The 20,733-nt window shown below is 45.1% G+C and overlaps 1 protein-coding gene across 3 annotated transcripts in view; it reads left to right on the top strand.

Annotated features, from left to right (window-relative positions):
* PECAM1 (platelet and endothelial cell adhesion molecule 1) overlaps nucleotides 1-20,733 on the top strand; it is a 73,427-nt gene that overhangs the window by 19,553 nt on the left and 33,141 nt on the right. For all 3 annotated transcript variants that reach the window (XM_054573030.1, XM_054573031.1, XM_054573032.1), the window contains 4 exons: nucleotides 8,025-8,318; nucleotides 11,776-12,078; nucleotides 15,227-15,502; nucleotides 20,207-20,455. In XM_054573030.1, coding sequence (XP_054429005.1) covers nucleotides 8,025-8,318; nucleotides 11,776-12,078; nucleotides 15,227-15,502; nucleotides 20,207-20,455 — 1,122 coding nt within the window. The remainder of the gene's footprint in view (nucleotides 1-8,024; nucleotides 8,319-11,775; nucleotides 12,079-15,226; nucleotides 15,503-20,206; nucleotides 20,456-20,733) is intronic.

Here is a 20,733-nt window from a genome sequence, read left to right as displayed (position 1 = left end):
TACAGAGGGGATGGTAAAAGGATTAATTGTAGTGTCGGTGTGAGGATGAGATTAAGTTAAAGCAGGTGAATGACCTGCCGGGCCTGTGCGGATAGATAATGGTTTACTCTTGGCAGCCCTGGTCCTCCCGCCTTTACAGTCACGGCTCCTTCACCGCCCTCTCTGTCCATGCCGGTCGCTCCCCTCAGCTTTTGTCTGACCACACCCTGCTATCACTTGTACTTCTGGGCTTCTGCGTCTCTTGCTCTGGACATCCTGTTTCCCAGAACCTCCAGTCTCTCCCATCTCCTTCCCCATCTCAGATGGAAGTAAACCGTCCCCTTCCCATGGTTCTTAGAGAAAGGTTTTTGTGACTTCCGGGAAGACCTCAGAACTACACGACAGAGGAGACTCGCCCACTGCCCGGCTGCTGCCTCACGCCTCTGTCTTGTTTTAACACTTGAGGAAACTGAGGCCCAAAGGCCAGAATGTCCTTGCACATGATCCACACTGGGTGTTGGTGGAGTGGGGGCTGGGATCCCGGTCTCCCATTCCTCAGGCCACCCGAGACCATGCTGTCAAAGTGTGTGACGTGCATGACCTACGAGCCTGCTCCCTGGTGTTGAGGTGCTGGGTCAGCCTGGGCACTTTCCACTCCTTTATCTCAGGCCCTTTCCCCACCCCAGCGGCCTGTCTCAGGAGATGACCTCAATCTTCACCTTGAAAACAGTGCTGTCTGGAGGGAACTTCCTCAACTTCCCCTCGGCCCTAGCTGCAGTCTTATCTGCCTCCCCACCCATTCTCCTGGCTTCCCTCCCACTTCAGACAAGACGTCTGTCTCTTCCCCTGGTTCTGGCCCGGGCCAGCCTGTCCACCTGGGCTCTGAGCCAAGCCCTCGCGTTGCCACCTGGGATCACATTCTATCATTTTTTCAGTTCCCATCCCACTTTTAGGGTCTCCCCCTTTTCTGGTTCTTTTCCCTCAAACACAATTGGTAGCTCTTACTTTTTTTATGAAAAAGGAAAATCACACACAACTCGCCCCCTCCATTCATCTCGTGTCCCCTATCTATCTGCTTCCTTCCTCAGTCAAACTTCTCTGGAGACTGGTTTATACTCACTGTTGCTGTTTCCTCGCCTCTCCGGCCCCCCTCACTTAACAGTCTGGCCGTGGCCTCCACTCCTCCCTGCACTGGAATCCTACACGGGCTTCCTTATGCCAAATGCCATGAACACTCCAGTCTTCAGCTTTGGGGCCCTATGTGGCCTTTGCACAAAGCCCCCTTCCTTGGCCTCCTAGATCCCCTTCCCTGATGTTCTCTTACCTCTCTGACAAATACCCTCCTTTCTCCACGGTCTGAACTCCCTCCACCCCCTGGTCTCTGCAGCCCCCCTGGTCTTATCCTCTCTGGAGCTTAACCAGCTCTCAGCACCTCCACGCACCCTGCCCTGGTCCAGTTGAGCCCTGGCTTCTCCCCAAGCATCATGTGGGGCCAGTAGAAGACATCTCCTAGTCGTCACCCAGGCTGCCCCAATTCAGTCTCACCACCATGACTTTTTGCTTTGTGCTTATCCTAATGCGCTTATCCTTTCCTGCCATTCTCCACTTTAGTTGTCCCCCTGGGTACCTAATCCAGGAACCTCGTCTTCCACTCCTTGCCTCAACCTCCATATTCAAATAAGTCTTTAAAAATTTTTAATAAAATACATTATAACATGAAATTTATTAATGATATTTAGCACATTCATATTGTTGTGCAAACATCATCACTGTCTAGTTCCAGAAACTTTTCACCCCCCCAATTATGTCTTTTGTGTTCACTAAATATTTCTCAAGTCCATTCCTTCATTCCCGCTGCACCTGCCCTAGCTCAGACCTCGTCAACTTCCACCTGAACCCCTGCCCAAGGTGTTTATAGGCCTCTGGTCTCTCCCTTTAGCTCACGGTGATCTTTCTAAAGCTCCAGTGTCATCCTGTCACCCTTCTAAATATCCTCAGGACAGGGTCCAGCTTATCAGCACACAGATAACGCCCTCTGTTCTGGCACCTCCTACCTGGCTACTTGGCCCCTCCGGCCCCATACTTTGGTTCCTGTAACTGTTTGTACTGGATACATTGATTTTTTATGTCCTTGCACCCTGGTACATGCTGTTCTCCTGCCCGGAGCACCCCTGTTGTTGGCCTGGTTCAAGACTGTGTTCAGGGGTCACTTCCTTCAGACTTTCCTTGGCCTCTCCTAGGCAACCCTTCCTCTTGGTGTTTACATCACTATACTCCCATTCTCTGGGCCCCCACCAGCCTGCACGGCCTGGAACAGCAAGGATGATTTTGTATTCCCCTTGTAAACCCAGCACCTGGCATAGGCGCTCAATAAAGGTCTCATTGAAGGAGACTCCAACCAAACTTAGAGATATTTTGAGATTCAAAAGATGGGTCAGCATGGTCAGTGCTAAGCACGGAAATTCAGCAGGGACTCCACGCTCCGTGGCCCCCTGTAATTTTCCTGACAATAGTGGGTAGCTCCTCCTCCTCGTCCCCCATCTTTCTTTCTGAGTCATTTCCAGAGTGAGGGCCAAGTGGCTGGCTGAGTCATAATGCCTCATCTTCCCAGGGAGCATCAGCATCCTCTGGAGGTAAGGAAATCAGGCCCCAGGGTGCGTTTTCTGTGCTGTGGTGACTTGGTTATTTGGATCCTTCTCCATCAGCCTTTGTTTTTAGGCTGTTTCACAGCCCCAGCCTTCCATTGTGACAGTTCCAAAAGTTTTCAGTTTTGTAAGGGGAGCTGTATATCCTCTCTCCAGAAAAAAAATGCACTCTTGCATATAATCAGAGGTGATTCATGAGTCCCCTGACACCCATCGGTGAACCTTCAGGGAGCCCGGGTTGTGAGCAGTCACTCAATTATGTGAGTAGTGAGACCTATAACCAGTAATCCAGTGTGGCTATTCCTGGACTGTGTATCCACAAAAGGGATAATGTTTTCCATTCTGTACTATTTTGATCATCAGGTAAATGTTTTTGAAAATTGGTTGGGAGGTATATTTGTCATGTATTTCTACTTAACAAATTACCCCAAAACTTAGTAGCTGAAGACAATTTATTATCTCACACAATCAGTGAGAGTCAGGAATCTAGGAGTGACTGAGTTAGATGGTTCTGAATCAGTCTGTCAGGAGATTGCAGATAAAATGTCGGTCAGGGTTACAATGATCAGAAGGCTTGTCTGAAACTAGGGGATCTGCTTTTAAGGTCACTCTTGTGGCTGTTCCTTGCCATGTGGTCCTCTCCATAGGGAAGCTTATGACAAGGCAGCAGGCTTTGCCCACAGGGAGTGATTCCAGAAAAGGAAAGAGTGGCCAAGACAAAAGCTGCAATGCCTTTTATAATCTAATCTCAGAAATGACATACAAGTCCTTCTGTAGTATTTTGTTGGTCAGAAGACCAGCCCTGGTATGATGTGGGAGGGGACAGCATACAAGTGCGACTACCAGAAGGCAGGGCTCACTGGGGACCTTCTTGAAGTCTGGCTACTGCATGGGTGATGGAGGAGGTGGTGGTGGTAAAATATAGGCTGCTGGCTTTGTTGCATCAAGTCAGGGAGGTTTTGTGTTAAGCTGAAGAGCTGGATTTATGTATCTTGATAACTTTTATAAAGTGCTTTTCCTTCTTCTGTTCTGTCCTCCTTTCATCTCCCTTGCCTGTTTGAACTGGCCGTGGGAGTATACCGTTCCTACCAGTGAATCGGTTGGACTAATTTATTAAACAGATGTGTGTTAGTGTTGCTTAGGAAAACAAGATGGCGAATGCTCCCCAGGCTAGTGGATATCACCGTCTCTGAACACTACCCAAGGGTGCTTTAAAATAATGAAAAAGTGGTTGGCCTCCTATAAAAAGGAAATGAACTAGGCCTGGTCAGGAGGAGACCCAGGTAGGGATGGCACTGAGGCGGGAGGGCCTGAGGAGGGAAGGATGGTGAAATGCAGACTGTGTGCTCCAGGTGGGCAGAAACTGTCTCACTCTCCTCTGAGCCCCCAGGGTCTGACACACAGAAACCCACTTAAATGTCTGCTGCATGGATGGTGGAAGGAAGGGGGAAGGGAATGGGATGTCAGCCAGGGGCCAGGCGTGGAGGTATACATACTCTGCCTGTAGTGCTCTCAGACATCTTGCTTCTAATCATTGTTCAAGATTAAAATATTAGTCCCAGATATTGGTGTTCCCAGTTTATAAGAGGGGAAGGGGTAGCCCGGAGGGGTTGAACAACCCAACGTTACCCCGCTAATGGCTGTGGGATCGAGGGGTTGAACAGGGTGTGCCTGACTTGCTTTCTTGCTGTAGCCACCTCTGTGTCTCAGTCTGGGGCAGAGCCAGACATGTGTGTGCACATTTCACACAGGATGATGACAGTAAAGTAGTCTAACCCGTGGGATGACTAACACTGGGAATCTGGCGAAGTCATCATAATTAACCTGGGAAATTTTTAAAAAATAGTTTTCTTTTGAATAAAATGCCCTATAAATATGGAATTGAGATAGAGCTTGGAGTCCTCAGGACTCAAAAGTTGGTTTTATATCTGTGCCTGACAGAGTCTAGCTAACATTTCTCAAGTGCTTCATCTGTGCCAGGAGCTGTGTGTACCCCAAGTGCTTCAACTCAGGCTCCCACGTGCACTTGCTGTTGTTACGCCCACTGCCTGGATAAGGAAGCTGAGGCTCAGGGAAGCTTGGTAACTTGCCAACAGCCACCCAGTTTGGGAGTAGCAGAGGTGGGAGTTGGCTCAGGCTGTCTCTCTCGACACTTACGGAAACCTCTGTTCTCTACTCTCTCCCGATAGATCACTGTGCTAACAACGTGGCTTGAAATGAAGGCGGGAGGGAGACCGACCTGCCTGTCCCAACTGGGAGAGGACCATGTTAAAACTACAAATGGTCCAAAGAAACTTCTGGACTGAGAGTTCACCTAGCAGGCTCCTCAGACCAAGAGCTAACAAGGAATAGAGAAAGACAGGAAAGGGGGTTCTAATGATTAATGCTGTGGGAACAACTTGAATTTAAACCTTCACCTTGTTTCACGTCATGGACTGATCAGACATCATTTTGTTTTTGTCAAATTAATTGGTCAGAAGAAAGAGACAGCTGTGGACTGTTATAGTCATTTAAAAACCTGAGATATTATAGACAAATTAAATTCTAAATTGCTGGTAAAAGGTTTCACTTTGTTAAAAGAAAGGGAAAGGCAGTTTTTGCCAGTGTCTCTGGATAGCTAGCTAGCTGTGCCTTCTCTTACCTTTTCTTACTTGAAAATTGACCTGGGGCCACTTATAAAAATTATGTGTTGTTATTTAATATGATTCAATGAGGGACCATAGCAAGGAGGTCCAAGCATGCAGATTTCTGAAGATCTTCCTTGACCTAAAAATAAGGAGAGTTAGAGTTGTTAATCCAGGAGCATTAATTAATATATATTCATCAGGCATGACCCATGCATATTTTTCTCTTATCGAAGTGTCGATGAGAATTGAACTTCTAAGAGCCTTGCCTAAACCATGCAACACTGTTTTGCTTGAACAACTCCTGGTGCTCACTGTCCCATACCATCTCTGGCCTCTGGGCCATGTAAGCTTTGGGTAAGGTCCATGCTTGGAACTGCCAGTCTGTATATGGAGAGCTGTGTCTTGTGTAAAAGAGTGGGGAAGTAAATGAGACTTTATTTTTGTATTTGTTTGTGTGCATAAAGACTAGCTGGAAGGGTAACAAGAAACGAAAATCAGTAGTTGCTTCTGCAGGGGCGATGGGCACTGGGCTTAACAGGAACAGGAAAGAGACTTTACAGTATATCTCTCTCTCTCCCTCTGTTTTCTTCTTTTGTGCACCTCAAGGACACAGATTTGGACAGATCATAATCCTTGGTTAATAACACACTCTCATCCTTAATCCATGCAGAATTGCCTTTTGTTTTGTTTATATGCATGTTTTTAATAACAATTCACAAGACCCTACCACTCAACCCAAGAATTAGAACATTACCCATATCTATATCTACCTGTTTGCTCCTCCCAGTCTTATTCCCTTCTTCCTTTCAGAAGTGACCACTATCCTGATTTTTTTATATTAATCGTCTATCCATTCACCTTTAGAACTTACATTGTTTCAGATGATTTGTCAATAGACTCTCTGGGGTTTCTCATAGGTATCATATCATCTACATTTGGGGGTTTTGAAACATTTGACTACCTATACACTTAAAAAAAAACTTAAATAAAAATGTAAAATCTCATGATTGTTTTATCTACATTTTGTGGAGGCAGAAAACACAGGAAGCTTAACAGAGCACACCAGGCACAGTAACTCCAACCCCAGGTCCTGACACTCAGTAGGTAACCTCCTTAGGATGGGAAAGGTGGACGTTTACAGGCAAGATGTGTAGAAGCTAGAGGTTCTGAGAGGCTGAGCTACCTATGTTAAGATATATAGAGAGCACAAGATGTTTGAGGCTGTTTTTTGTGGCAGGAGTTTGGAGAGTGAATATTTCATAGCACTGATTGAGTCCAGACCCATGTGCTTGGATAATAAGCCACAGGGAAGGTAGAGCTGAGGTGCTTTGAGGTCCATCAAGGAGCAAAACTAGGAACCAGGTGGGCTGCAGAAGGACCTCTGACAGGACCAAGAGGATTTTCAAAAGACAGACCTGCCCTGGTCTGCTCCAAAGCTTGGACAAAAGTCCTGACCAATAAGCATGGTCTAAGAACTTTCTAGCCTGGAAACTTTTCAGAGCAGTGGCCCACCACCAACCAACCAACGGACAAAATTGCTTATTCCATAGCCAGAGGGCATCCAGTTTTAAGCAATTCATCTTCCCAGCCCTTCACTGTAAATAAGTCTCAAAACATGCTGTCTAGTCAGCTGAATTCTGCTAATAGCCTGTGGTCGCTGGATATTAGATGCTGGATGACGTGGGCCAGAAACGATGTGCTTGGCTAGTTGATCTGGTGCCTGGTTTCTGGCAGAGTTTGGGGAGCTGGTTGGGCATTATAGCTGCTGCAGGTGCTTGACCAGAGATTTCTCTCATCCACAGAGGAGAACGTGTGTTCTTTGCTTCTCAGTGGCAGATGGGCATGGGGATGGGGATGGCATGTGGCTGCCTTAGGCATGATTTCAAGTCCTCACCCAACTGGTGAGGCCTTAAGTGCATCAGATAGAAAATGCCAGATAGGACTCTGCTATTCTGTCAAGCTAGGGTGAAGAAGGAATTTTCCAGGGCATGACCCCTTGATTTCAGAATAGCGGTAGCTGTCACTAAGCAATTACTGTACGTCACCCACAGTATGGTGCTTTCCTGCTCCTCTCCTATAAGCCTTGCAACAACCTACGAAGTATGTATCATTACCCCATCTTATAGATGAAGAGGCAGAGCACAGAGAGCTTAATTGCCCAAGGTCACACAGTAAGTGATGAACCAGGACGTGAACGCTTGTCTGCCTGAACCCTGTGCTTCCCCCAGGGGCCGCGATGTGGCAGCTCACATGCTGCACGTATCTCATGGGCAGGTTTTTGTTTTGTTTTGTTTTGTTTAAGATTTTATTTATTTATTTTTAGAGAGAGGGGAAGGGAGGGAGGAAGAGCGGGAGAGAAACAGTAACGTGTGGCTGCCTCTTGCATGCCCCTAACTGGGGACCTAGCCCGCAACCCAGGCGTGTGCCCTGATTGGGAGTCGAACCAGCAACCCTTTGATTCTCAGGCTGGCACTCAACCCACTGAGCCATATCAGCCAGAGCAGGGGTTTTTGTTTGTTTATTTGTTTGTTTGTTTTTTATAACACTAGAAAGACCTCCACCTCGTTTTGGTAGGAAAAGGAGAAGCTTAATACCAACTGCCTCATGTTTGACCCACTCCCCTGAGTCATTACCCACCAGGCCTCTGTGGCCGTTTAGGACCCTTGGACACTACACTGCATACGACGGCACCAATCTAATGTGGTGAAGGTCACCGAGACAATGTTGTTTCTGGGATGACAGACGCGTCTTCCCTCCTTCTCTTGTCTTTTAGCTTTCACCATCAACAGCGTCTACATGGTGATCCTGCCAGGGGAGGAAGTGAAAAATGGGGAGAATCTGACCCTGCAGTGCATTGTGGACATCAGCACCACTTCTCATGTCCAGCCTCAGCACTGGGTGCAATTCTACAAGGATGACGTGCTGTTTCACAATGTCTCCTCCGTGGAGAGGGTGGAGAGTTATTTCATCCCTCAAGCCCGGGTCTACAATTCAGGGACGTACAAATGCACTGTGATTCTGAACAACAAGAGGAAAGAGACATTGGATTATGAGGTGGTGGTGAGAGGTGAGTTCCTGGGATTGAACATAGCTCAAGCAGATGAAGCTAACACATGCAGTACCGAGAACAGTAATTGAATGCATAGGGATACTGGATATACCTGCCCACCCATCATAATTCCTCACTCATCTGCCTGGCATTTTCCTAACCTGAAAATGTAGGCATTAGACCTGCTCCCAATGTGCCAGGCTATTTCTCACCATCTTCGCCGATGTTAGTCCCTGTCCTGGGAATACCCTTCTCCATCTCATCTCCTCGTGAACTACTGTTTCTCCCTCACGACTCCACTCAGTCTCTTCTCTGACACTTTCCCAAACAAAATTGACCTCCCCCAGGGTGCTCACAGCTCTTATGCCCTCTCTACACTCAGTGGTATTTGTATAAAGGCCATTGGGCCAAGTGTTGACACTGGATTCTGTAGTCAGTCTGCCTGGATTCCAGTCTGGGCAAGTCCCTGAAGCTCTCTAAACTTTAAAATTCTCATCAGTGAAATGAAGATAATGACAATACCCATCTCAGGGAATTTTGAGAGGACAGGGCTTAGCCTAAAGCCAGTACATAATGAGTTCCCAGTAAATGGCATTTACTCCTTCACTCAGTGTTAGTTATTTCTCACACATGTGTCTGTTTTTCTGGACTGTGAGATAATGAGGAAAGAGGTGGTGTTTGGTTTATTATTGTATCTTGGACAAAGAATCTGGCTTGTAGTCTGCAATCAATAAATGATTGTGAAATAAATCAAGCAGATGAAAAGGGGAAGTAGAAATGGAGGAGCATAGAGAAATAGGAGAGAAATCACTGTGGGAAATTTGGGTTCAGACCTATAGGGTTTCTTTCATTCATTCATTCACTTAAGAAACATTTCCCAGGCTGCAAGTCAATAAAAAAATCAGTGCAAGACATGAAAATGCATCATGTAGGGCCCAGCTCCAGAGGCTGTTGCAGCCTGGTGGGGAAGAGAGACATTTAAGCAAATAATTATAGTCTAATAGTTATATGATCTGAGTGGCTTGGGAGCACAAAGGTGGGAGGAAATAATTCTACCTAGAGGAGTTAGAGATATCTTCCTGGAGGATGGGGCACTGGGTCCAGATCCAGAAGATCGGGTAAGAGTTTGCTGGATGGAAGTGGGACAAGGGCAGAGAAAAGGGAAGTGGCATCAGAGTGAAAGAGCAGAGGCTGAGAAAGAGGTGAGTATTCCAGCAGAGTGCCCCAGCCTCTTGGATTCTTCATTTCCTGTCACTAAAATAGAGGTCACTAGTTAACTACATGTACCCTTAAAGGATATTTTTTAAGGATTAAATGGGATAACGAATGACGTGTACTCAGTAACCAAGTGTTAAATGAGTGAATGGCCCATCATGTATGAGATGCTGGGCCAGGCCATCCTTAGAAAAAAAAAACCCAACACTTTCAGCCAACAGGAAGCAGGAAGAACCAGTGGGCAAGCGTCCGAGGACATTTTCCTTTCATAAGTGTGCAGTCTCTGACTATTTTCTTGTCAGTCTGCCTCACCCTCCAGGCCAATCCCTCCAGGGGGGTCCAATGCGCAGTCAGGAGGCATGGCTGGCTGGACATCTCTGTGTGTCTCCAGGGGCGACAGCCACACAGCTGCAGATCAGGCCTTCTCCATCTCCCCTGAGGACAGGGGAGGAACCAACAGGTCTCGGCGTTTACATTAGTGATGAGAAAAGATGGGCAGGCCAAGAGTTTGGGACGAATATGTTGGAAGGAAATGTGCTAGAAGGCTTTTGAAACTTAGGGGAATTTTTCTTAAGAGTTGGATGATTTAACGGGCAGAGTTAGTGAATTCAGCCCTCTGCTTCCTTGACAGCTGCTGCCATAACTGTCATTTCTGCATTTTTGTGCTTTTGAGATCAGAACAGTTATTCATACTGTTATTACTAACAGTAATAAGAACTACTACTTATTAGGCTCTCATGAGATAAATGGTTATAAGTGCTTCACACACATTTCATTTAGCCCCTGCAATAGCACTGGGAGCGAAACATGGTTCCCCTCACTCACAGGTGTGGACCCTGGGGCTCAGAGTGTTGACGACATGCTCGAGTTTTGCAGTTCATCAAAGGCAAAGCTAGAGTCAGAACCACGATCTATTTGATTCTAAAGGTGACCTCTAACTCTTGATTATTATGACAGGTCTTTGAGGTAGGCACAAGGCAATTCATCCATTCATTAAACACTTACTGAGTACCTATTCTGGGCCAGATTGAGCACTCGGCAGTGAGGAGCTCAGTATGAATAGGCAACACCTTCACAAACAGCGGCCACCACAGGTAACAGCAGTGGTATGGATGCAGTACAGCTCTCCTTCCCAAGCAGATAGCCCTCCACCCCTGAACTTGGTGGGTCAACCAAAAAAAAAAAAAGAAGAAGAATTTATAAGCCTTATAAGTGACTGGGTGAGATGGCGCATGCAGGAAGAGGCAGGTTTAGGATGCAAGCAAGTCCACCTGACTCCAAGGTGAAGTTCATGACCCCCCCGGACAATGGGGCCTGGACGGGACTTCCAATCACAGCCAGGCTCTCCCAGCTCCCTGTATATGACCTGTTCACCACCTGAGGTACCTTTCTCTCCCTGCTTTCTCTGCTCTAGATGGCCCTCCACTCCTACACCTCGGTCCAAGCAGTTTCCCAAGCTCACGTGTACCCTGCAATGCCTCTCCTTCGCCCCCATACACATCATCTGCCCAAATAACACCGTTCCTCCAAGATTCCTCTCAGATCCTGTTCCTTTCTAGAATTTCCTCTGAACCCCCAGGCAGAGAGGGCTTGCCCCTTTCCTGGCTGCTGCCTTGCTCATTGCCTCTGCAACACACTCAGAGGCTCCGTTATTTTCAGCTTTGCTTTTTGAACTGGAAGGCCATGCCTCCCTCCTTTCTCTCACCCCTCCCACCCAGCCTCTGGCTTTGGAGTCAGACAGACCTGGGGTTGAATCTCAACTCTGGGGCTTGATAGCTATAAGCTTTTGGGTGAACCTTGAACCTTCTTGAGCCTTCCCTTCTTTATCTGTCAAATGGGCATAATTTTACCTTTCCTGCCCACTCAGGAAATTTATTATGAGAATTACATGGGGTCATGGATATAAAGTCAACCTAGCTTGTGACTAGCATTCAAAAAGCATAACAATAATCACAGTAATACTAATGCATACTGGCTGGTTTGTTTTATTTTGTTTTGTTTCTAACTGTTGCAATTGGGAAGACTGGTCTTCCCAATGGGATTATAAATGTTGAAAGCACCAACCACATCTTAAACATATTTTATACTTTTCAAAGTACCTGGTGTAGTGCTGGACACCTGCATGTTTGATAATTACCTGGTAGGTAGCACTGGATATTCTGGGAATGAAAGAAAAGAACTTTTAGATGGGTTGACCCCAATGACTCAGCTTGTGCCATGAAATCAAACTGATACTAATGGACTTTCTTTTTCCCCAAAGGAGTGTCCAAGCCCAGAGTGACACTGGACAAGAAGGAGGCAGTGGAAGGCGGGGTTGTGACGGTCAATTGCTCTGTTCCAGAGGAAAAGGCCCCAGTACATTTCACAGTTGAAAAATTTGAACTAGATAAAAAAGTTACCAGGCAAAAAAAAAAAAAGTCTGAGAACCAGAATTTTATGATCCAGGAATTCACAGTGGAGGAACAGGACCGTGTGATTTATTTCCTATGCACAGCAAACATCTTTTCTGGGACACACATGGAGACCTCTGAAGCAACCAAGAGTGACCTGGTCACCGTGAGAGGTCAGAGTCCCGTTTCTCTTTTTTCTCATTCTTTCTGGCTTGCTGCTTTGGCGTGCGGACTGAGAAGGGGCAGGGGCTTCTGGCTGGACTACTGTTCTCAAGGCTGTTCTTAGTCATTTTAAGTCCACAGTTTTCAAACTTTTTGACTGTGACACAGTTGGATACATATTTCTATATTTATACATATAGAGGGTAGAGCTAAAGTAGGTTTACAGTTGTGAGTACATGAAACAGAGTTTATTCTTGTATTATTATTGATTAATTATTGTATTATTTTCAATATGAACAACTGTAAATCTACTTTGTCCCACCCTATACATATATATGTCTATGAATTTCCCAAACAAAATTTTGCAAATGAGTGTTAACTTTGATATATGATGCATTTTGCTATTTTCTATTCTATTCTATTTCATTTTTTAAAAGATTTTGTTTATTTATTTTTAGAGAGGAAAAGGGAGGGAGAAAGACAGGGAGAGAAAAACATTGATGTGAGAGAGAAACATCAATGGGTTGCCTCTCACATGTGCCCCAACCTGGGGACCAAACCTGCAACCCAGGCACATGGTCTAACTGGGAATTGAACCAGCAACCTTTTGCTTTGCGGTACAATGTCTGACCAACTCAGCCACACTGGTCAGGACCCTATTTCAGTTTTTTAAAACTCAGGCCACGATGCGCTGAAATGATGCCCTCTGTGGCCTGCAGTTTGGGAACCATAGCGTGAAGCCAATGTGGGTCAGACATCAGAAAGTGGAGTTTGAGGGGATCGGACGGAAGGGGGGCCAGGCCCTCAGCCTTTGCCTCCTACATTAGATGAGGGACTCCCCCCATCTACCTGCACCCTGTCAACAGGATTGGGAACAATGAGACGCCGTGAGAATTACTCCTGGGAGAGAAAGGCAACAGCAGAGGGAAGCCCGGGTGTGAGTGTGCAAGCCAGGCAACCTGGGGCCTGTGGGGAAGAGTCTGGGAGGCCCATTCTTATGTAGATGGCCTCCAACACTCTCAAAATAGGAGCCTTAAACTTTGATAGGCGACCCTCCGCTTCCAGCACCTGACTTTACCTCCGCCCATTGTGTATGTATATACGTCTGAATGCATATACAGCATGGGTATATGTGTATTTATATACATATGTAAATATCACGTATATATAATGTTTTTCAGATAGTGTCGGGTAAATTTTTAGAAAATGAAGTATAAAGAATACTTTATAAATTATAAGGTGAATGAAATTATCATTCATTGTACAATTACTCCAAGAAAACCACTTGTGTGGTCCTCTAGACTTACTCTACTTATACTTTCATGCACACACAGAGCTTTTGTTTTTCTTTGTTTTTACAAAAAATAGCACTTGCCAAACGCACTATTTTATAACTTTTTCTTAATATGTTACGGACTTTTGTTCATATCAGGAAATATAGGTCTATGTCATTTTAGTGGCAACTTGGAATCCTATTGTTGGGATGAGCCATAATGTATTTACCTTTTTCTATTGATGGACACAGTATTTTCCCAGCTTTTGCTATTAAAACAGTCTTGTAACAGACATACTTGTACTGAAAACTTGTGAACTTTTGCAAGTATTTCATTATTGTTATTATTATTTATGGAGTCGATACTTAGCAGCCCAAATTGTCGATTGAAATGTTTTGTGCATTTTCAATATCAATAGATAATTGACAAAGCGCTCCTCAAAATGGCTGAGCATTTCCATCAAAAGGGGTGCTTACCAACTTTACTAACACAGAATATTATCAACATTTTGTTATTTTTGCCAATCTAACTAAGGCACAATGACATATCATTGTGGTTGTAACGTGTATTCTTTTGGTCCCTAGTGAGGTTGAGTATGTTCTTTACGTTTATTGGTCAATTTACCCTCATAAATTGCCTGTTCATATACACTTTGCCCTTTTTCCTGTTTCCTATTGATTTGTTTGAGGCCTTTATAAATAAAAGGATTTAGCTCTTTGTTAGGTACTGTGCAGATATTTTCTCTGGTTTGTCATTGTTTTTATTTTATGATTTTTTTCAATGCAGAAGGTTTTAATATTTAGTTAATTAAATTTATCCATCTTTCCTCCTTATGGAATCTTGGTTTTGTGATTCACACCTAAGGTTCCTCCACAGTCCAAGGTTATTGAAGAAAAAAGGCACCTATGTTTTCTTTTACTGTTTCTGTGGTTTAAATGTTACCCCCCTACATTTAGGTCTCTGGTACCTCTGGCATTAATTTGGGTATAAGAAAAAAAACCTTCAGTTGTTATTAAGCTGCCCCAGAGGGCACTTGCTGAGAGTTCTAAAGCAGACTATTTTTTAAAATGATGGCTTTTTATTGTGAATTGAAATGACTTTATAGTTAAAAAAAAGTGAACGAATATAGAAGTATTATATCACTGTACATTCACTTTTGGCATTTTTAATGTCCCTCTCTGCATATATTCTGTACGCTCTGTTATTTTTTAGCAGGCGCGAAGACCTCGCCCTGCTTCCCTCACCGTCTCCTGAAGATCCCTCACCCTGGTGTCTGACTCATATTTTATTAAAACTGCTTCCAAACTGTGTGAGCCATTAAATCAATTTAGCCAATTAGAGCCAACATCTTGAAGAAAGAAATGGAATAGACTAGAAATCCCCCACCTTTTTTTTTTTTTTTTTTGCATCTGGATATTTAAATATTTATTTCCATGAAACAGCACAGTCTACACAATGGTCAGTTGTGAAAACTGTGGACTCTTTATGTTGAAATGTTCCCTGAAACAGTGCAAGAGGAGGCTAGAAAAGCCCTGGTAGGCAGGGAGAAGAATCTCTTTCTAACTACTGTGCTCATTTCTGAGGCCATTTGAAGAAGATTCTGCAGCTGACGTCTAGATAAGATGGCCTGGCCTTTTGGGACGTTGAAGAAAGTTAGAGAATGGCAGTTAAAAAGGTTGAGGGTTGAAGATGCAAGAATGAGTGAGAAGGGAGGGCTCACCAGAACAGCCTATTAGTTTTTTGAGAGGCCAGGTTGAACTTTTGTTTTTAATCAATAAGGAAAAACAGCGGTTGGCAACAAAAAGAGCAGAGAAAAAGGAAGAAGTGCCTTTTTTCTTCACCCAGGTTTAAACCTCAGTCCACCTGTCTTGTTCTCTTCTTGTAGAATCCTTCTCTAATCCCAAGTTCCACATCGTCCCTCAGGGGATGATCATGGAAGGAGAGAAGATGGACATTACATGCACCATTCAGGTGTCACCCACGCCCACTGCATTTCCGGAAATCATAATCCAGAAGGACAAGAATATTGTGGCGCATAGTAGCCAGAGCAATAGGGCTACCTACTCACTAATGGCCACAGTGGAGCAGAGTGGCAACTACACGTGCAAAGTGGAAACCAGCCAGATATCCAAGATCAGCAGCATCATGGTCAACGTAACAGGTAGGATATCAATCTATGGCGGGCTCAAGAAGCAACTGTGCTGAAATCCAAGATGGTCAATGAGACCGATTATCTACTCCTGCTTGTCTGAATAAATGCACCCAGGCAGGGGATGGTGCTTGTGGGGAAAAGTCAATTCAGAGCCAGTATGCAGTTAGCTGTGGTAGTTGAGGGTGCAGGTTCTGTCATTAGATCCTAACCTTGCCACTCACTGCTTCTGTGACCTCAGGTGACTTACTGAGTTTCTCTTTGCCACAACTCTATGATATGAGGGTAGTGATAGAACTCACCAATAGGACTGTTACAGTGGCTAAGTGACTTAAAGACCCTCATACGGAGTAAACACTCAGTGAATGTTAGCTATTGTTTCTATTATTGTTATTTCTTCTATCTTCACCTGAGGATGTGTTTACTGATTTTAGAGAGAGAAGGAGGGGGGTAGGGAGACACAAAGAGAGAAAGAAAAATAAATTGGTTATCTCCCATATATGCCCCAACTGGGGATCAAACCCTCAACCTAGGTATGTACCCTAACTGGGGATTGAACCCTCAACCTTTCTGTGCACAGGACAATGTTCCAACCAATTGAACCACCCAGCCATGGCTAGCATTTCTATTATTATAGCACATTTATCTTTCCTCTGTGTTGAGTGCTATGCTAGATTACCGGACAAGCCCTGTGACATGTCCAGGAATAAGAAAGCATTAGCAAATTCAGAAACGACAGTAATGACTCCCCTTTATTGAATGCTGTATGACTGGTATGCCTACTTTTTCATTTCATACTCATAACAATGCTATGAGACACATATCCTGATCCCAGTTTTATGGTTGGCAACTCACCCAACAATTCCAGGATTACTGAGAGGAGGAACAAGGGTCACCTCTGGGCCTATTTGACTTCTAAACACATGCACTTAAAAGTTTCCTTGGTCTCCTTTCCTCCTTACCTAGCTTTACTTCTTTTTATAGCTCTTTCTACCAAAAAAAAAAAAAAAGTACTCTACTTCTTCCTGTTTATTGTATGTATTCAGACACTATAATGTAAGCTGATTAGGGCAGGAACAATACTTTTTTACACAGTGCTACACTGTTAATACCCAGAACATGGCCTAGCACATAGTAGGAATTCAATACTTATTTGTTGCATGAACAAATGAACATAGGATGGCAGTGTTTCAGAGGGCAGAGAGTCAGCACTTCTTGGTTTCCAAGTGAAGGTGTTCATTCATTCCTTCATTTGTTGACTCATTTGCTGAAAACCTCCTATGTGTTAAGCACTGAGTGTACAGTCGCAGCACCCGTCCCCAGGATCATGGGTCGGCTGCCAACTACCCAAATGGGCGATTGGCATAGGTGCTGGATTTTGCAGGTCTATTGTGTGTGCTAGCAATTTAGTTTATTATTGATAATTATAAATATTTTGAGGACACATGATATTTTTTACTGATTAGATAAGTCTTATGTTTTTAAAGAAACATATTTAATTCAACATCTTCTGTGTTGCATATTGAGTATCTTCTGTTTTGCTGGGCAACCTATTGAGGATAGAGAGCTGCTGAAGGTCAGGCTTTGCCCTTGAAGAAGTCACAGCCATAAATAGATCATTAGACTGCGGCACAGCCCTGGACAGGTGGTTCAGTTGGTTCGACCATTGTCTTGTACATCACAAGGTTGTGGGTTTGATCCCCTGTTGGGGCATATATGGGAGGCAACCGATCACTGTTTCTCTCTCTCTCTCTCTCTCTCTCTCTCTCTCTCTCGTCTACCACATACACCCCCCCTCGTTTCCTCTCTAAAATCAATAAACATATCCTTGGGTGAGGATTTAAAAAAAAATAGAATGCACTATGAGGAAGTGAATAAAGGGATGGGCATACGACTGTGAGAGCAACAGGGACCAACTGGTGAGCACATGGACTGCTTCATCCGTTAGAGATGCATCCTTACCCCTGGCCAGGCTGTTTTAGGAAAGCATAAAGCGTCACTGGAATAAGATACTAGCTATTGTTGTAGCCAATCACCCGCATCCAGAAGACTGTGTCCTGTAGGGTATACAAGCCAGCAGTCAGTCAATCTCCCAGGCCCAAGAAAGCAAAGTGCTCTGCTCAGTCAGCCCTTCCATGCCCCCAGCCTGTGGGCGCTGTGAGTTTGTTCAAGTTCAACCAAGCCTTTGGAAAAGTCTCCAAGACCTTATGCATTTGGTTTTCCATGCTCCTGTTTCTAACAAGCCTCACTGTAAATGGCTCTATACAGCAATATTGGAGGCTCACAGTAATTTTGTGAACATAAAAAAGTCATTGAATTAGTCATTTGTCTTTGTATAGAAAAAGTGTTTATTCTACCCTCCACCGTTTCCCTTTCCAGACCCAATATGTCACCAAGTGCTGCCAGGTCTGTCACCTCTGTCCCGTCTTCTCGGCTCTACAATCACACCCTAACCCTGGCCCTCATACCAGGATCACCGCAGGGACCCCCGGGCATCCCTGTTCCAACACATGCTCAGCGGCTGCAGGACAAGCCCTCCTAAGAAGGCCCCTATCTGACATAACTATTCTTGGGCTTCAATCCTTCCAGCGCGGTCGTGATTCTCCACCTTGACCCTGCCCTCTTCCAAATATTCCTCTCCACTCAGACCACCCCTTCCTCTTGGCCACCGAAAAACTTCTGTTGCCCTTAAAGACCAAGCCCCAAATCTCCCTCCAGCCTTCCCCAGGCAGAGCCCCACGGCCACTCCTCTGGCCCCAGTGCAGGCTGCTTGTGTCCTGAGAGCAACGGTCCCTGCAAAGATTCAGCATCTATCTCGCCACTCGCTGTGAACTCTTGAAGGACCAGGTCTGTGGCTCAGTTCATCTTAAATCATCAGTACTTAGCACAGAAGCAGGCACTTTGTAGGAGCTCAATAAACATTTGTTCGTGAGGGAGCGCAAGGCTGATCCTGGTTAGTCCACGTCACGGTCCTGCCCGTCTGTTTATGTTATCTCCTTTACCAGCCACTGTTTCCTCACATTTCCTTCCTAATTGTAAACCATCTTGTACCCACCTCAGCAACAGGGTTTCTATTTTTTACATTTTTGTTTGCATATTTTTAAATGCAGTCATGGCTTTGGGATTTTTTTTTTGTAAGTCGCTTTTTCCCATTTTTTGGTACCTGCCCAGTGAGATTGTACCACACTTCAGGATGTCAGTTTCTTTCGTTTCTTTTCCCCACCCCTAACCTAGAGCTCTGAAAACAGCTAAGTTAATACTTATCATATAGGAGGAAGGAAGGGTGGCATGTGCCTTAATGAAATGTAGATTAGTTATTGGGACATTGCCGTATTTGAAGTTTTATTCTATTTCCTGTACAGGAAGCTAGGATGGCACTGCAGACTGATTAAGATGGAAATGGCTTCTGTAACAATGTAACATCACTGATGACAATGACAGTGTCGATCTTTACCCCAAACCTGTACAGCAGGCAAATTGAGAGGCAAAGGCTGAGTTCAATCTCCTGATTGCTGGGTGCATTCTCAAACCGCTAGCCCAAGAAGCTTTCCTAAGAGGAACTTTGGAACTCAGTTCTTTTCTCAATATGCAGATAGCCTCAAGAATTCAGTAATTCTTGAGTAACTCCTTCTTGCTTCTGCATCAAGGGCATAGCCGTGAAGTCAGTATGTGTCAGTTTACATGAAAGAGCCAAGCCTTCACATTGGCTACATACTTAATGAGTACTTTCCCTGTAGCTGAAAATACAAGCATATACTATAACTATGAAATCTTGATGTATTTCAGGAAATATTTAAATAATGGGATGACAAAGCCTCTTAAAAGTGAACTTCCATCCTTACTACTGTTGCCATCCAACCTAAATTAGGGTACCAATAATTCCTTAGAGTGGCATAGAATGTTGCAGCTTACAACTTAACCCAAGCGGGTATCGCCCACCCATTCTGCTCCCAGAGATCTCTCCAAAATACACACAGGTGGTCTTCCCCTGACCCAGGCTCTCCACGCTTCCCGTCGCCCGAGGATGCACCCCGCACTTCTTTATGCAGTTCCTGAGGTCCTTCAGCACCCACAGGCCTTCTTTTGGCCTCTTCTACTCCCGTTGTGTTCCAGGCCAATTGGACTTTCAGGTGCTTGAACCTCCTGCCAGGTCTTCCATGTGCTGTTCCCTGTGCCTAGGACCTCTTTCCCCTTTGCCGGGATGACTTCTTCCAGGAGTCCTTTCCTGCCCCTGAGCCTGGGTTCAGTGTCGCCTCTGTGGGCTCTGCTGCAAACACCGTCTCTTAATCGCGCAGCAGGTGTAACACTTTGAAGTCAGGGACTCTACCTTTCTCATTGTTGTTTGCCTAACGCCAAGCAAGGTGCCCAGCACAGAAAGAGCCTGAAATAAATACTCGTGGAATAAAATGTGTGAGTGAATGAGTAAATGGGTGAATGCATGAATGATTACAAGTTGCAAAACTTTTCTCGTCCATGCCTGTGAAATAAACTGGATTAACAAGGGAGCCAAACTGCCATTGGAATCCCAGGTGAAGAATGAACTTTAGTTATTTAATTGTATGATTATCAGGTATTTGAGAAGCAAAGAAAAACTTTTTGCAGGAAGCTGGCAGCTGGCTCTGCCAAAAGCAGCTAGGCCAAGGGACTCTCTGTAAAGGGGCTTTGGGAGTGGTTTCTGGAAATGTCTCACTCCATGCCCACTCATCGGTTTTTCAGAGCTATTTTCCAAACCAAAGCTGGAATCTTCCGCCACACGTCTGGACCAGGGTGAAAATCTGGACCTGTGGTGCTCCATCCCAGGAGCACCCGAAGCCAACTTCACTATCCAGAAGGGTGACAGGACCATATCGTTGTCTCAAAATTTCACCATGAAAGCCTCCCAGTGGGACAGCGGGGCATATACCTGCGTCGCAGGCATCGGCAAGGTGCTCAAGAAAAGCAACACAGTCTGGATAACCGTGTGTGGTGAGTACGTCCTTGCTAGCTCAGGGAGTCTCGAGATGGAACAGGAGAAAGGGAATTTTTTGCCAGCTGCCACCCTGTCCAGTCTGAAGGCGGAGCAGACTGAGACTGGGTAAGAACTTGAGGGAAGGCGAGAGGAATGAAATGGAGAGACTGGACAGAAGGAAGTGGTATTTCTGCTTAGAGTACAGGAGAGAGACAACACAAAGAAAATACTTTGGGCACAAATCAAGTTCATGTCTTTATTGCGGCTGCATGCTGACAAGGTCGCGGCCTTTGAA

The sequence above is a fragment of the Pteronotus mesoamericanus genome, unplaced genomic scaffold (genome assembly GCF_021234165.1).
Source record: "Pteronotus mesoamericanus isolate MK-2021 breed Mesoamerican mustached bat unplaced genomic scaffold, CSHL_Meso_final contig_246, whole genome shotgun sequence".
Taxonomy (NCBI): domain Eukaryota; kingdom Metazoa; phylum Chordata; class Mammalia; order Chiroptera; family Mormoopidae; genus Pteronotus; species Pteronotus mesoamericanus.
This window is presented reverse-complemented; position numbering and strand designations above follow the sequence as displayed.